This window comes from Chrysemys picta, chromosome 1, assembly GCF_011386835.1.
Source record: "Chrysemys picta bellii isolate R12L10 chromosome 1, ASM1138683v2, whole genome shotgun sequence".
Taxonomy (NCBI): domain Eukaryota; kingdom Metazoa; phylum Chordata; order Testudines; family Emydidae; genus Chrysemys; species Chrysemys picta.
The window spans coordinates 245,720,268-245,738,745 of NC_088791.1; the positions used below are offsets into that span (position 1 = coordinate 245,720,268).

An 18,478-nucleotide genomic window follows, 5' to 3' on the forward strand; every position below is an offset into this window, starting at 1 on the left:
CTTCTCGCAAAAAACAACTCGTGACTGGACAACTAGTCAAATTACTACAGACAAGAAAGGGGAAGGGATGCAGATTAGGATAAGTAAAGAACATGTCAGATCTTCTGATCAATTTGAATGAATTCAAGTCAGCAGGGCCTGATGCTATTCTCCCCAGGGTACTGAAGGAATTAGCTGAGGAAACTCATGGATGACAGGACTGGTCCTGGAAGACTGGAGAAGGGCTAACATAGTGTCCATCTTTAAAGAGGGGAAAAAGAAGGAGTCAAGAAACTGTAGACCAGTCAGCCTGACCTCGATACCTGGGAATCTACTAGAACAATGTATAAAACATTCAATTTGTGAATACCTGGAAGATGAAGGGGTAATCATTAGCAGCCAGCATAGATTTACTAAGAACAAATCATGCCAAACCAGCTTGATTTCCTTCTTTGATAACTGGTTTGGTGGATACGGGGAATGTGATGGACATAAAATATCTGGACTTCAGCAAGGCTTTTGAGACAGTCCCACATGGCATTCTGATAAGTAAGCTGGAGAAATGCAGGCTCAGCAGAACTACCATTAAGTGGCTACATAACTGGTTAAACAACTGCAAACAAAGAGTAACTATTAATGGAATGATGTCAGATTGTAGGGAGGTCTCAAGTGAGGGAGGTTCCACAGGGATCTGTTCTGGGTCTGGTGTTGTTTAACATCTTTATTAATTACCTGGATGTAGGAATAGAGCATACTGATCAAGTTTGTAGATGACAAAGCTAGGAGGGCTTGCCAACACTTTGGAGGATAGAGCTAAAATTCAGAGGGATCTTGATAAATTGGAGAATTGGGCAATAGACAAAATTAAATTCAGCACAGACGAATGTAAGGTGCTACACATAGGGAAGGAAAACCAAATGCAGAATGGGGGATAACTGGCTTTGCAGCAGCACTGCTGTGAAGGATTTGGGAGTTGTGGTGGATCACAACCTCAACATGATTCAGCAATGTGACGCTATTGCAAAAAAAGTGAATGCATGTTTAGGTTGCATTAACAGAGGCTGCAAGTCACGGGAGGTGATAGTACCACTCTACTCAGCGTTGGTTAGGTCTCCGCTGGAGTGCTGTGTCCAATTTTGTTCACCAAAGTATAGAATGGATGTTTGTAGATAAACTGGAAAGGATCCAGAGGCGAGCAACAAAGATGATTAAAGGGACAGAATGCAAGCCATATGAGCAAAGGCTGAAGGAACTGGGTATGTTAATTTGGAAAAGAGGAGATTAAGGGGAGACATGATAGCCATCTTCAAATACTTGAAAAGCTTCCATAAAAAGATGGAGAAAACTTGTTCTCTCTTGCCACAGAGGGAGACAATGGGTTTAAACTATAGCATAGCAAATTAGATTAAATCTCAGGAAAAACAGTAGGACAATAGAACAGACTGCTTAGAGAGGTAGTGGAAGTTCCTTCACTGCAGCTTTTAAAAAGGAGGCTAGATAGACATCTGTCTTGGATGATTTAGACAACAAATCCTGCTTCTTGCCAAAGGGTTAAGACTAGATGACCCTTGCGGTCCCTTTTAACTCTATAATTCTATAAATTTTCTTCAAACATAATACCTATTTGTACTTTGGAAGGATTTTTAAGTGCAAAATAAACAATCAAGTGTTAAAATATGTGGGTTGGAATGCTCACTCCTCCTTCTAGTTGTCAAAGGCTAGAGGAACTGGAAATAAGACTGGAGTAATTGTTAGCTGCAAAGTGGCAGCAAAAGGGCTTTCTTCATAGCCCTCATGACACTGCTATTCTTGTCCTAAGAGAAAATGCAAAAATACCAAACTAACTACTGCATATAGATGGTAAGCAGGCAGAACACAGACTGGGGTCCCAGTGCAATGAGAAAAATCAAAAATGTTCTAAGAACCTACATAACTATTGCTTGCTACTGTCTAGACCAGTGGTTTTCAAACTTTTTTCCTGGGGACCCAGTTGAAGAAAATTGTTGATGTCCACAACCCAGCGGAGCTGAGGATGAGGGGTTTGGGGTGTGGGAGGGGCTAAGGGCTGGTGCAGAGAGTTGGAGTGCGGGGGTGAGGGCTGCAGGGTGGGGCCGTGAATGAGGGGTTCAGGGTATGGGAGGAGGCTCTGGACTGGGGCAGGGATTTGGGGTGCAGGAGGGGGTCGGGGCTCTGGGCTGGGGGTGCAGGCTCTGGGGTGGGGCCAGGGATGAGGAGCTTGGGGTGCAGGAGGGGGTTCTGGGTTTCAGGGGGCTCAGGGCTGGGGCAGGGGATTGGGGCGTGGAGTTGCGGTGTGAACTTACCTCCGGAGGCTCCCAGTCAATGGCGTAGCCGGGGTGCAGAGGCAGGCTTCCCGCCTGCCCTGGCACCGTGGACCGCACTGCGCCTGAAGTGGCCAGCAGCAGGTCCAACTCCTAGACGGAGGTGCGCAAGTGGCTCTGTGCAGCTGTCGCCCACAGGCATGCGCCCCCCCACCCCAGCGCAGTGGTGCTCGGGGTAGGGGCAGCACACAGAGCCCCATGACTCCCCTGCCTAGAAGCCGGGCCCGCTGCTGGCCGCTTCCGGGGCGCAGCACGTTGTCGGAACAGGTAGGCACTAGCCTGCCTTAGCTGGGCAGCACTGCCGACAGGACTTTTAACATCCTGGTCAGTGGTGCGGACCAGACCGACCCAGTGCCTTACATTCCGTGACCCAGTACTGGGTCGTGACCTGAACTTTGAAAAACGCTGATCTAGACAAGCGAAGAAATAGAAAAGGCCTTTCATTCCAAACCAGTGAATTTTCACTACATTTAGTGTATTTCAGTGCTCATTCAAAGTGCAAAATTAAGAGACTTAAAAAGTGACAACCTATAATTACTCAAACATGTCAACATGCACAGTGACAGTGAAAGCTTACCCACTCTACCCTGTCAGTGTGCCTTGACCCTGGCCTGGAGGGACTACCTTTTGCTGATGGAGGATAATCCAGTTTCCATACCTATTTAGACTATGCCATTTATCCTGATTATCAACATGGATGCCAGTTAGTGCCAATTATGATGGTGGGTTTAAATGAGGTGAAAACCTGTTTATTACAACATAAAAAACATTCATTTTATACATACTAATCATCAGCTATAAGTAATTGCCACTTCCCACCATGATTGGATTCACACCAGCTCTAGAAACGGTTGATTCACACTAGAAACAGTTGAAAAAGTTCTTTAGCATGTCACCACTCAATCTTTAAACCAACCAATATCAACCATCCAATTTCTCCTGTTACCAAAACTGGTGGATTGGAGGATGCAGGGTTTTTTTTTTTTTAAATCTCTTTCAAGCTTTATCTGAATTTTACAAGTTCTATTTTTTCAACGTGTATATGAATCTATTTAAGAAATGGGAATGCTTACCTGAACAAGAAAAATGATGAGAAAATAAAAGTTAGCTATCCTTCTGAACTGCTCAAACAAGTTCTTCGGTACAAAGTTCCAAAATGTGTACTAAAAAAAAAATGTAAAGAGCATTTAAGTATTTATGATGATAATGCTGTTTTCTCTAACATTGCATGCCCTGGCTACATCACTAACAGCACCAAAATATATACAAGTACTTTTAAGAATCAAACAAGCTTAAAATTCACAAACTAAGTTTAAATATTAAATGCAAATTAGAAGAAATTTTTGTTAATTTATTTAGGCAAATATACTTATATGCAATTGGCATTCGTGCATTCTTGAAATCATACAGTTAATAACTGAAATTCTATCTAACATGGCTACCTGAAGCAGAAGTCTAGCACTCCACAGTTTCATTCAGAAATATTTGACCTCTGGACATCTTGGTACTATGGACTAAAATAAGTCTTTATGGCAATGATACCCAGATATTTAGTTAAGGTATATTTAGTTGAAAGCCACTGAAAAACATTTAAAATATTAAAACAATTGCTTCTAATGCTGTATTTAATTAATCTCCATTTTGTTTTTTCATTTATGCTAAACCTGCTTTGACAGCAAGTCAGGGACAAAACCAAAAGGTATCAGCCCCCTTTATGTTCTTTCGTTTTGTTACACATGCATCCCTCAGAACAATCAAGAGCACCAACAGTTTATGGTTGTAAAACCTTTATTTAACGGTGTTATATATAGCAAAACTGTAATGAATATAATGTGACACACAAATTACAGAATATGAAAATGCAAATAAAGACTATATAAAAACTTATAATTTTCTCTTGGAGATCCAGTGTGGAGAGAAGTGGAGGCAAAAGAGGGAATGATTTGAGGAGGGAGTCAAAAGCAGCAAAAAATGGCTGTGACTGTACACGTGGAATTCAATTAAGTTGGAGAAGTAGAGCCGTTTATCTAAGAGGATGGCAGAACTAATTGGTAATTAAGTCAGTCAGCCTGGTCATGAGATTTCTGCCAGAGATGCTCTTCAGCACAAAAGCTGGCACATAGGAGCAGATGTCAGCAGACAATACAACATCAACCCTGGTGAATTGGAAGTCACAAAATGGCCAAGTGATAGGGTGTAGAGGAGGAGGGAAGAGGTTGATGGGTGATGCTGAAAAGGAGACCAGCTGGTAGCTGGATCGGATAGAGGGAACTCAGCAACAGAAAGAGCAGTGCTTGGTGAAGATCAAGTCAAGTGAATGGCCATCTTGGGGAGTGGGAATGTGGAAACAGGACGGCAGGTCAAGTGAAGATGTGATGGTAAGGAAATGTTCAGGTAAGGGGTTGGATAGGTCATCTACATGGGGACAAAAATCACAAAGGGTGAGTGTGGGAGATTGTAAGGAAAGTGAGAGAGAGAGAGAGTCAGAAGTCAAAATCAGAGAGGCAGGCTGATGGGGAGGAGTTGGGTGAATGGTAGACGGCAACATGAAGGGGAACAAGAGTCGGATGCAGTGCTGTTCAAAAGAAAATGTGTGAGAAGGGGGGAGGGAGAGGTTGGAAATGGCAGAAATGGGAGAAGAGAAGCCCAACACCCCCACTATTGTCTGATCCAGCCAGGAGAGGCCTTCATAAAAGAGGACAGCTGCAGTGGCAATGTCAGATGAAGGGATCCAGGAGCTGGAGGGAGGGAGATATGAGGATGCTGTGTACGGCTGAGATCTTTTTAGAGATCGAGTGGGGGTTCCACAGACAGCAAGAGAAAAGGAAGGGAGAGATGGGTAGTAGGTGGATGGGCGTGAGGTTAGAAATGGTGGCACAAGAGGGAAAAAGGTGGTGGAGAGGATTTGTGTGGAGGGAAGGCCAAGGTTGGGAAAATGTCACAAGAGGTGAGGAGGCAAAGGAGAATGTGGATGTGGGATCTGAGATCTGGATTTGTATTGATGGGAGAATGGGGAAGATGGGGATGGAGAAGGGAAGAAAAGCAAGGAGAGCTGGTGGAAACTTTATAAGGGTGAGGGTAACATGTACTGGGAAATGGAGCCAGTGGGGAAGAGGAGTAAGGGGGAAAAGTATGGCAGGTGCAATGATGCAGAAGAGGGGTGCAGCAAGAACCCTGGGTAATTGGAAGATAACACCTTTTTGTAATCTTGTCTATCTTGTTTTGAAATTGTCAGATGAAGGAGCTATAATTACAGGTATATTAGATTATCTGGGATTCTGATTTTCTGTTTAAAATTAAATATTAGAAAAAAAAACTGATTGAGAAATAAAACCAGAGTGACAAGTTTCCAACTACATTGAAGTCCTGGTCATACTTTTGAGTTAAACTCAGCCTGCATTGCTTTGCTTTTTGTGCTTTCAGCAGCACACTTGGTTGCACATAGCAACACAATGGTAAGTGGTAGTTCTTTTATGTGTTTACACTCAGAATGGGAATGTAGATTGCAAAAATAATTGAGACTTCAAAAAAGCTTATGTTTTTATTTCATTGCTAACAAAACACCAATTTCTAATCAAATCTGTGAAATCACAATTCAAACAAACCCATAAAAATTTCTAATCTGTTACAAGGCTTTAATGTAGCTACAAACACAGAAAATGAATAAAAATAAAAACTGAAAATCAAAGTCTACTGCAAGTAAGTGTAATGTGAAGTTAAAATTCCAGTTAAGGACAAAGACTAACGAAAATAGAGGAGAAAGTCACTGCTTGAAAAGAAGCTACTAATGCCAGTTCTGGGGATAATAGTTATAACCTGCTGAGGATTGAAAGTGATGAGGAGGCAGCGATGGGGGCATTCAGTTAGATTAATAAAATGATGCTATATCCGAGACTGTGGGGAGAATATAAATCTTTCTCCACCTTTGCAGCTCTTATCTTTAGTCTTTTCATCTCTTAGGTGATATTTTTAAAGAGAGGAGAGCAAGAAGATTTATTACCAACTCTTTAGCAACACTTAAAGAGGAGGGATTGCTAAAGAGAGGTTCTTTGGATTCCTGATCCCTGTTGTTGTCGTCATCTTTGGTCACTGTTGCTCTACAAGTGGCAAAATCTGCAGCTAAGTCATATATTCCAAAATATAGTCTCAGATAGGCCACCTGAAGGTTTACTTGAAACTCTATTTTCTACTATTTAAGCACTAAAACCTGAATGTGACCCGTCAGTTATATTAAATTTGGAGATGATGGTTTGTGGAAAGAGACGGATTTAAGTAATTCTACACTTCCATTGTTAAATTAGACTAACAGGAAAAAGTTATCCTTTTCAGATCTTATAGTCATCACTTCCTAATAAATCACTGTCTCTGCAGATTTATACAATTCTTCTCCAGTCCTTAGTTGCTATTGCATTCTCATAGGTAAGACAGCTATGGCTGATTGGGGAACGTAACAGAAATACTCAGTTTCAAAATAAGAGAATCTATTTACTTCCAAGTATTACCAAAGCAAATCAGACAAGGAGGAGAAAAAATTACTTACACTACAAATGTAATGTGTCTGGAGTAAACAATTTTTTTTTCATTCCATCAAAATCAAAAATTAATTATAGAAGGAAAATATACATTTCTGATCTCCATTTTAACATATAGGGCTTTTTGATAGCACTAAACCGCCCCTAAAGACAGTTTATCAAGTCAAAATTCAACAGCTTATAGAATGACTTTTCTTCTGTAAGCGATTTTGAGTAATAATGTAAGTTGGAAGCATATTACCTTCAGTCTAGATACTTTATATGTCAGAATGGGAAAGCCAATTCAAGTAGTTTAAATAAACAGACAAAAATATGAATTTTAGTCCTTTCCCCAAGGGTTTGAGATTGAGAGAAGTTCTGGATAAGATGACACCTTCCATTTTACAACCTCAGCACATCATCTCTCCAATCCCACATAGGCCTCTCCCTACTTTTCTACAATTTAACAGGTCTCAGGTACCTCAAATATTATATATGCTTTTGCTTGAGCCAGATTTTTTTATTTGTTATATTTTTAGAATAAAAGGGAACAGCATAATCGATTAGGAACCCTAGTGACTGAGGTAGCTCAGTTAGTATATAAAATTAATCCTTTAAATGCTTCCAAATATATTTATCCTTGATGAACTATGCACTGACACATTCCAGCTCAGGTGTAAATATACTGTTTCCATGGCAAAAATTTTTTTTTTTAAATAAATACATGCAGCACAGACACCGCGTCAAAATCATCAGAATCCTTGCAAGAGCTACTCCTGGTGGAATTCTGCACCAACAAATTAAAAATTATGCGCAAAATATTTTAAAATTCTGCAAATTTTAAAATTCTGAAAAATTTTGCATATTTTATTTGTCAAAAACAACAGTATATAATTACGCTAGTTTCAATTATTTTGGTAATTCATTTCAAAATACTCGTCACCGAGTATGTCTGTAACAACACAGACACACACAAAAATTCCCCTAGTAGTAGAGTGTTAAAGAAACTCCCACAACAATCCAGTTCCTGTTTCTCGACCCTCTCCCCCACCCAGAGCACAGCTGTGCCGCCCCCCCCCACCAGCCCAGACACCTGCACCCCTCCCCCACAGAGTTAGGGTTGCCAACAGCCCCATGGCACATGGGCGTCCAGGGAGGCTCCGTGCACTGCCCTCAGGCCCGCAAGCGCCACCCACACAGTTCCCAATGGGAGCTGCAGAGATGGCAATCGAAGCGGGGGCAGCATGCAGAACTTGCCTGGCCGCCCACGCGCCTAGGGGCTGCAAGGACCTTGCGGCCGCACGGAGCTAGGGCAGGCAGGAAGCCTGCCTTAGCCCCGGACCCCCGCTGCGCCACTGACCTGACTTCCAATGGCCCGGTTGGCAGTGCTGACCGGAGCCACCAGGGTTCCTTTTTGACCAGGTGTTCCTGTCAAAAACTGGACACCTGGCAACCCTACCCAGAGCCCAGCTGCAGACCTGCCCCAGCCCAGATACCCGTACCCTCTACCCCCACCCAGCCGTGGACCCACACACACACACACTCCCTCCCCCCCAGAGCCCAGGGATCCGGAGGGAGAAACAGCCTGATCCTGGGTCCCAGGCTCGTGTGAATTTTCCTGCATGCCACCTCCTTCCTTCAGGGCATGCCGGGAACTGCAGCTCCCTGGAACCCTCCAGCTCCCTACCCCTTCCCCTGGGAGTGTCTTCTATTTGCAAGCTGGGCTCTGCCAGGTCCAGCAGCCACTAGTGGCGGCCAGCAGCTCTGCAGGCCATTTCTGGGTGGGAGGAAGGAAATTCTGCACTCACAACATTAATTCCTGTGCAAATTCTGCATTGCACAATTCCCCCAGGAGTAAACAACTCTCTCTGATATAACTGAACAAAAAAATGACCGAGAAACAAAAAGTAACTAGGCAGCATTTATCAGGGGAGACAGAAAATAAAACTGAATGGAGCCTAGTTCTGGAGGGTAGTCTTCCTTGTTCATATCAGAATAATGTCCTTCACTCCTGTGTCAGGCCTTGGTAGTCATTAACCCCTTTCTCCCATTAAATACTGCATGACCTGGACAAAATAAAAAACTTCAAAACATTACTACACAAGACACCAAAGGCGGGGATGTTCTTCAGAAACTTCTTTACACACAGTTAGGAATCCTTCCCTTCCTACTTCAACATTCCCTTTTTGCAATGCTCTTTGCTGAAACAGAATGTTCCTTTAGAACAGGGAACCACTCAGTACAGGATGCGTTTATAGATACCTACTTAACATACTACACTCCAGGTGCCTTTCCTTCCTGTTCTTTTCATACTTCTAAGAAGGAGGAAGAACTAATGTTTTGTTCAGGCAGCAATTTAGCAAGTGAGAGATACAGAGAAGATGATGATTGATGATGACTGGCCAGCCTTTGAATATATATTAGCTACTTGGTTAGGAGCTGGTCCATACAGCAACCCAGTTGACTGTGATCCCATCCATAAATGATGGCACTTAACCCTATCACACTGTTTCCTAACTAAAATTCCAGATGCCACCATTAATTCGTATCAATTTTATGCACATACTGTAAACAACCATAAGGCTCCAAAGACAAAAGCAGTCGCCATGATCTAATCCAGAGAAGGAATTGTAGGAAGGTTGAGTCAAAGGGATGAGAAATTTAAGAATGGCCTTTAACATCGTAAGATCTACATCCTCCGCATCCTCACCCACATTACAGTGCTTTATTATTCACTACATCTTCTGGCTTGTGCTGGGCTATATTTGCTGTAGGGAAGCCTGATGCTAACAGGTCTGAATACTTATCTGTATGGATATCTATAGCAGATGTTCTCACTGACTCATTGCAAGCATTAAAACCTTAATAATTAATGCTTGACTGTTTCTTTAAGTTCTAATATTAATGCCTCACCCCAAGGCAAGAACTCATAGAACCTTTGTTCCAGGTTTCTAATTCAGTGTTAGGCAAGGTAAAGTGACTAATAACTCTTACCAAGGGAATCCCAGTGGCTGGATTGTGGTCTGCAGAAATGGAGGCTGGCAACCTTTATTCCAGTCTTGTTTTTTTTGTCATTTCAGCCTCCACCACCCAATTGCCCAAAGGAATGATAGGCAAAATAAAAGGGCAGACATCTCTAGTTGTCAAGTGGTTCAGCTTTGATTTTTCAAATACTGCCAAGTAGAAATGAGGGAAAGAACATCCCTCCTTTACCAGATCAGAAGGTACTAACAACAGTCTGGATGAATACCAAGTTTTAGAAAAGCAATTATGTATGCCTTAATTTCTCCACATTTAATAGATGCCTGAAACAAAACTAGCAAAGCTCTGATCACTGGGAACATTTGTTTTTTTGGTGGGTTGAAGGTAGGAAGAATTAGGAGGAAGGATGTAATCTTAATTTTAAAGCTTTCCAGAAATACAAAGGACATCTAATGAGACTTCAAAATTCTCAAGTGATACAAGCTGTTCAGCCAATTACAAGCCCCTTGGATTGCAGGAAAGGGAAGAGTTCCCCCACCTCGGCTGAGACTGTGTTGAAGAACTTGGAGAACTGCATATAATCAAGGCAAACTTCAATGCTTATTGCACGAAATTATGAAAACAAATGGTTCCTCAGCTTCAGGAGTCAATATCAACACCTTCTATCTCAAGTGTTCCAAATGAGCTTGGCATTAATGCCATATCTAGACAATTCAATGGAGGTGAACAAAACAGTTTATGAGGACAAGCTCCTTCCATGACTCATGCCTTCTGACTACCACAGACTTTCAGGATATTTTAGGAATACCTCACAAAATCTTTTTCCTCCTCTCTGAGGCATCAATAGCTCAAAGGGACGTCTACTAATGGCTCATTCACACTGAACAATCACAGTCAGCCCTGAGCCGAAACAATACAGTGATTGTGGTTAGCAGTAAGGGATCTCTTATAGCTTCATTCAAGGTTCAAACAAAACAAAAAACTTTAGTGGACAAGCATTAAAATTGAGAGTATTAAATAAAAATTGATCACTATAAACAAATAAAGTGATATGTCCATTCCTCCGCTTCAGAGAATTTCTAGCAACTTTTCTCAGTAGACTTCATAAATCATTATTTGTGGCAGTTTTATTGCCTTTCCCTGTATATTCTCTGAAGGCAATAACCATAGGCAGATGTTTGGATGGGGGAGTACTAGCTCTAGTTAATCACTTGATACCATCTCAAGGGAGGAAAGGCTTAACTGAATGTTTTAAAACATTTCTGCAAAGTACCTAAACATTACGAGTATAACCTTCCACATACACTTGAAAAAAAATAGATTTTAAATTACAATTGAAATTTGCGTATATTGCGCATATTTTGCAAAAACTGTTGTGTGTGTTTGAAGCACTACGCAAGGGATCGTAAAATCAGTTTGTCTGCATTTAATACAGTACAATTTCAATCATAGAAGTGTTTCTCCAGGTTGTAATAACAGTCTTCCTCTGTAATTCTGGCACACTCCTACAGTGCTGTGCTGCTCTTGCATCCTGTTGCAGTGCTCCTGTATGTATAGAATTACTCCTGACAGAATTCTGCACCGATGCAGGGGCGCAGAATTCATATGGGCTGCATATTTCTGTGGCCCCCATGCAGAAAAATGCAAAAGAAATCTGCGGGGGGGGGGGGGAGACGACGACACATGTCTCTTTCCCAGCAGCCCAGGCAGCGCGTCTGTTCCAGTGTGCCTGGAGCAGCTTCAGAGACTGCGGTGGGGAGGGGCCTCGGCCTGCATGCCTGCAGGGAGACGTTGATCACTGTCAGGGGGCAGGGCTAGCCAACAAGCGAGAGAGAGAGAGAGAGAGAGAGAGAGAGAGAGAGACTGACTCTGTCCCTCCCTCTAGAGACTGCGGCTCCAGGGGCGTGGAGGAGGGTAGGTCTTTTTGTCATGCAGGAGGAAGGCTCTGTCCCTGAGGCAGAAGTGTAGCAGTCTGCCTGCCTAGTAAAATGTAACTTCTTGAGAATTGAAAAAACACTTAATTAAATATTTGTATCATGTTACTGAAAATTGTTTGTTTTTAAGTTAAAGAAAATAGCTTTTGTAAAAAAAAAATCGTTTTGCTAATGTTGCTGTTGATGGTTAATTGATCTCATTCTCTGAGGCAGAAATGTAGCAACCTGTCTGCACAGTAACATTGTTAATTATTCTATTGTTAGTTAACTGTTCCCATTCTCAGTCAATTCCCCCAGGAGCATAAAAACCTGTAGAAGTTTTATGGCCCCTACATTGCTAGAGTGATGTAAAACCTTATAAATGGCAGTAAGGGAATCAGCTAGGAAGATCTATGCACTTTCTCACTTTTTTCCTGTGCCAAAGTGGCACAATGGGGTGAGATTTTTACTTACCCATTTAAAAAACAAAAAACAAAACAAAAACACACTTTTGAGGGCAAAAAACATTTACCAAGCAGTCAGTAAAATGTCAGGACGACAACAACCAGGCACTTCCCAAAGTACCCAGCTAGGTCCAGGACAATGATTAGCAAAACTGTCTGATTTTCATGTGTGAAAGTCTGAGAAATTTAAAATGACATTCTACTTCTTCCCCCCCTCCCCCCCCGCATTTGGTGTTCTGTAATGTAATTTGAATAAAAATTCAGGATTATAACTGGAATGAAGGGTATTAGTTACCAAATATTTTAAACTTAACTTTCATGTGTTTGGGAAATGCGGAATAGTTATTGTGACTTTTTTCTGTATTGTAGTTTAAATAACATACCAAAATAATTGAAATAGGTGTGATTATATTGCATTATTTTGACAAATAAAATTTTCAGAATTTTGCCAAATGTTTAATTTTTTAGCGCATTATATTTAATTTTTTGGCACATAATCCCCCCAGGAGTAATAGAATCCTTTTGATGACAGCTGATTCCTCAACTTCCCACAGCCCATTTGTCCAAGCAGCTACCACCCCATCCTCATCTTTTTCCAAATTTCTCCCACTTCACACAAACAAATTTCGCCCCCCCCCCCCCAATCTTACTGGACTCTTCCTGGTGCCTCCTATAACTATTTATATATCCATGTGCCCAAGAATCTCCAGACTGTTGTGCCACCCTCAACCTTGTGATCTCTCTAGCTAACCCTCTAATGGTAAACCTCTAGCCACATCCCTGAATTCTATCCACCACCATGGTGGATTCAATCTCTTTTTATTTATTAAAATTTTCAAATCATTTTTATAACAAGCCAAACAAATGCTAGGTACCAACATCTAAAATAAGTATAACTATACATCAGAAAAGACCAAGATATTTAAACAATATTTGGATTCCTATGTATTAACAGCAATATTCCCAGCACATGGATTTTTATGACACAAACAAAATTTAAAGAAAATGTTTACAATTTCTTATGTAAGGTTCCCATGTTGCCAAAATAGCAAATTACATTTTCTTTTTTTTTTTTTAAACATGTCTGCCTTCAGCAGCATAGCTCAAATGCCAGCTGCAATTATACAGTTTATATTCAATATACTTTATCCATAAAGAGAAAGTTGTTCTGTTTTCAGAACTTCTGAATTTATAAAATTACGCTTTTCAGAAATGGAACTTGTCAAATGAAGTTTTGTCAAAGTAGAAAGCAGGTTGCAACAGCTATAGTGAAGGTTGCATAACAATTTCCATTGCAATCCATAATTTTCTGACTTTCAGCTTGCAGTCTCAGTTCTGCTTCGTCTCTGCTCAACTGAATTTTTTTGTATAGTTTGAGCAAAAATGGACTACTGTTTTGAAATGAGGGAAACAGTTTGGGGGAAAACAGACTATTTAAAACAAATCTTACTAGTTAATTTTGAATATCCTTATAATCTAAACAGCTAGGAGTTCTTACTTGCCAAGAAAATAATCTTCACAGAGAACACCGTTGCAGTTCACATCTTTATTCTGGAAGATGTATTTCAAATGCTCATCACTTGGACAAGTCAAAATCACATACTGAACATATGCAGTAGAGATTTTCTGCCAAATTTTTTAAGCCCACCTACAGAAGGGTGCACTGCCAATCTCGTAAATATGCATGCAGTGTTAAATTAAGTACCCACTGAACTGCTCATTCTTAAATTTATGCGAACTAGCCAGGATACATTTTTCAAATGTTGGGGGAGACACACCAAAATGCTGCCCACAGCCAAAAGAAATGTGTACAGACAGGGCTTGGAGGTTTAATCCCACCTCTTCCAATATTTTATGTCTCTGTGCTTCACAAATCTTCTTAGAAAGTCCTCATCCTAACAGTCAAAGAGGGACAACATCCACTGCTCCCATTTTTCTAGAAAATCAGACATTAAGTGACTTGCCATATAGGAAGTTTGTGGCAGAACTGAACTCTGATCTTTAATGTGTTAGACTTATGTCTTAGCCCCCAAACTGAAGTGTCTGAAGCAATTTGCTTGAGACCTCTAAACTTAGCTATGCTACAAATAAAACTGAGCTAATAATGCCTTGGCAATTGTGTAATGTGCTTTGCAAGAGATAAATAAAAATGTATGAATGTGCAAATATCTTAGCCACATTTTAAAAAGGAAGTAACAAAGAACAGACTGTCTAGCCATCTGGAGGGCACAATGGTGGTTGGTAAACAGTTTTCATTATAAAACTTACCTTGTAGCTAGCTTAGCTTCCCACCAAACTGGTTCATTCCAAGAATGGCTCCAAACCAACATGGACAGCCGTCCAAATGTTTCTGAAAACCTTCCCCTGCCTCCTGCTTTATTCACAGAAGAACTCCTCTTCATAATAGGGAATGCACACAAAGCTGGAGTCAAGGAGTCCTGTGTTCCCTCCTCCTAAAGGACATTCATAACCCTTTTTTAAATCTTTAAGTGAGGCTTGAATAGGCATCCACTTGAAAAGTCTGATTTTCAAAAGCTGCAATTTGGCCCAGAAAGAGTCCTCACTGATGATCAGAACATGGCCTTGTTTCAGAAGAAAATTCATTTTATTTGACTAAGTTATGAAGGTCTGAAAACACCTACTGACCATGTGTAGTGCTGGCTTTTAGCGTAGGCTCATTAAGTGCGCTCCTAATACAGAATGAACTACACATGCATTCATCACTAGCTGCTCTCTTAGGTGCACACTTTTGAACACTGGCAACAAGTGACAATGGAATTAAGGAGAGGGTCATGATGAGCACGCTGCGAGATGGGAGGGTCCCAGAGTTCAGGCTCCAGCCTGAACCTGGAAATCTACAAAGCAATGAAACAGCCCCGCAGCCCAAGGCCTGTGAACCCAAGTCAGCTGGCACAGGCCAGTCATGAGTGTCTAGTTGCTGTGTAGACATACCCTGCAACAATGATAGGGTAACTGCACTGTATCCCCTCTGCATGGTCCACTCCAGGAGTTCCCAGTCAGGTCTCCAGCTACATCTGTCTCCGGGCAGGGACCCTTGTCCCACTTCCTTCTGACCCAGTGCCTTACACTGTGATAGCCTTAGCAAACCAGTCTGCCTAAAGGCCAGAGCCTGTGCTTTTCTTTCTTGCCAAAGGCTATAAATAATGTATCACCAGAAATTACAAGTTACCTCATGGTACTTTATAAGTAAGCACATTTATTCTTAAAATAAAAGCATTACAGAGAAAAACTTAAAAAAATAAAAGTCCCTGTACACATGCTAAAAGCTCACTAGAGGTCACCCACCAACTATATGGGGCCCTAGGTAAGCCAAAGTCATTCCACACCTTCCACAAGGGTTGCCCCACCTTGGTCCTGTCTGTTTGCTGGATCAGAAGGAAGACACTGGGTCAGTTCAAGCTCATTCTTTTATGCCAAAAGCCCTTTCTTTGTCCCCTAGTCTCTGGAAAACCCAATATGAATAGTATATGCAAGCCACTCCAGGGGGGTGGTACCTCCCTAGACTTTTTCATTCTCAGTGATTCACCCTAATCACCTTCCACTGTTTTTAGTTCCTGGAGGCACTGCGGTAATCTTCCCCCTCCCCCCATGTAGAGCACAATCATACATAAGCTATTCATAGATTTAAATACAATATGATCCCCAAAGATACTCCATGTAATTGTAATATCTGTCACAGTGACATCTTAAAATTATTTACTGAGAACAGAGACCTCTTTAGCTACAAGAAAAGATAGATATTCATTGTGACTTTGAAGGTCTGAGATGACTCACAAATAACTAGTATCTTCAAAAAAAAAACTAATTTAGTTTTACTGCAGGATGCAATTGAGGACTCATTAGCAGAACAAGGATATTTGGAGGACTTTCAAACTACACTGTTACTAGCTTAGGCTACGTCTCCTAAGTTCAACAGCTGTGTCAATATTTGGACAGTAATCCTTCAGGGAAAGCCGAGGTACTACAAGAAATGGTGGCAGTGGAGGTACAGTGATTCTACTCGAGGTAACATCTTTCAGCTGAGACAAACAGAAGTTGTGAGCACTTGTGGTCATTGAAGACAACTGCACATTTTGCTGGTGCTCTTCTGTCCACTTCAATTCTCTTCAGAGTGTCACTGAGAACAGATTTACTTAGCACAGGAAATGAAGTTGCTGTATACTACAATTTCAGCATTCCACCCCAGAAATGTTAATTGTACACTACGTAAGTGTAGAGTATATGTAATTTATTATATCCCCAAAAGTGTTAAAAAGAACAATAAGGTTGTTAAAGTTGTGAAGTCAGACACTCTAATGTTCAGAAATGCCGGAACTGCCCATATAACCTTAGCTTGGTTTCCTTGTGCATATGTATTATGATATGGTCTTTAGTTACAAGACCCATCTGCCCCTGAACACCCAGCCTGTCCTTGCTTCTAACCCATCTCGCCCCCAAGTCCTGCCTCTCTCTCTCCTCTCCACAACCTGCCCACTCTCCAGTTCCTGCCTCCCTGCTTCTTTGCTCCTATCCACCCTCACATCCCCTGGCTCATGCCCCCCTCCTCTTTGCACTTTATCCCCTCTAGTCATGTTTTATCATAAGATTACAAACTTGGCTAACAATAGTAACTGCATTGATATAATATTTTTAGGCTTTTGTGAGGCATTTGACTTAGTATTGCATGCATATTATTTTGATAATAAAATAAGCACTCTACAAATTAACGAAGCAACATACTATGAGGATTTTACACTGGTGAATAAATTTCAAAATGAGTAATCATTCATTCCGGGAGGGGGACGGGTTTCTAGTGGGATCCTGCATAGATCTCTTCTTGGCCCAATACAATTTGCATATTTTTATCAATGAGGTAGAAAAATTGCTGATTAGAGGACAAAAAATGGTGGAGTGATAAAGAGTGATAAGAACAGGACAGTTTTAAGCATGATCTGGATTGCTTGGTAAGCTGGGCTCATTTGAACAATAACCATTTTAATATCACCAAATGCATGGTCATTAATTTAGGATCAACTAAAATAGATCACACTTGCAGGATGGCATAGGTGGCGGGTATAATAAGTTAGGGTATCTCGGGGCTTCAGCTGGTCCGGGGCTTCTCCGGCTGAAGTGTGGGGGGGGGCATGTGCTTGGGTCTCTGGCTGGCCCAGGGCTCCTCCAGCCAAAGGGAGGGGGCACCCGGGGCCCCTCTGGAGGGGGGGGGGAGAAACGGGTGCAGGTGGAAGGGGCGGAGCTGGGGACTAGCCTCCCTGAAGGGCAGCTCCACCCGCCGCCCATGCAGGATGGGAGACAATATCCTAGAATGCATCAAGTCTGAAAGGGACTTATGGGGATCATAGCCATGGGCGGCAGGTATAACAACCCAGGGAAGGCTTAGCTTTCCCTGGCGCTGTTGCCCACCCACCGCCGGACACCTGGGCCCCACTACTTCCCCAAGGCCCCCACTGTCTGCTACTGCTCCTGCCTGCCATGTCTCCTCCACTCCACCCCCCACTCTGGAGGGCCCTGCTGCTCAGTGTCCCTCCTCCTTGGGGACAGGGGAATGAGGAGGGACGCAGAGAGTCAGCAGTGGGCGGGGGAGTAAAGAGGCTCGGCCGAGGAGGGGGTCCGGTGCTTGTGGGGTTGGCCTGGCATTGGAGCGGGCCTGGTACTCGGGTGGCCAGTGGCTCAGTCCAGCATTGGGGACGGTGGGTCGGCCGGGGGATGGCCTTCAGAGGCGGTGGTTCGGCCGGGCACGGGGGCCGGACCCGGGGTTGGGGTACAGTGTGTCGGGCAGCTCAGCACAGCAGCTCGGAGGGGTTGGGGGCTCAGCCCGATGTGGCTGGGGTGGGCGGGCCGGGGCTCCTTCGGTCGCGGGGAGCCCCTCAGGGCTTCTCCTGTTGGGGGGTTGTTTCAGGGCTGCGGCATGCAGGCGTCGGGGCCTTGGGTGGAAGTGGGGGGCGGTAGGCTAGCCTCTCCAAAGCAGGGATTCATCTGCTGCTCATGATCATAGCGTATAACCAACTGAGCACAAGCTCCCAGTCCAATGCTGTAGCTAAGAAAGCTAACACTATTCTTGGATATGTAGCAGGGGAATAGAAAGTAAGAGAAGGAAGATTTATTCCTCCATTTTTCCCAACTTGTCTCCACACTAATATTTGCCTTTTTTTTTTTAAATAAAAAAGCCCACATTTTTGATGAATCATGTGGAGTCATATTACTGGCTTAATGTACATCACTGATATTAACACAGAATGAGTCATTTTATTCCCCTTCAAGCCAGAGGCAAT

General features: G+C 42.5%; 1 protein-coding gene across 8 annotated transcripts in view; it reads right to left on the reverse strand.

The window, feature by feature from the left end:
• ATP11A (ATPase phospholipid transporting 11A) overlaps positions 1–18,478 on the reverse strand; it is a 231,951-nt gene that overhangs the window by 105,479 nt on the left and 107,994 nt on the right. For all 8 annotated transcript variants that reach the window (XM_065581014.1, XM_065581016.1, XM_065581018.1 and 5 more), the window contains one exon: positions 3,392–3,481. In XM_065581014.1, coding sequence (XP_065437086.1) covers positions 3,392–3,481 — 90 coding nt within the window. The remainder of the gene's footprint in view (positions 1–3,391; positions 3,482–18,478) is intronic.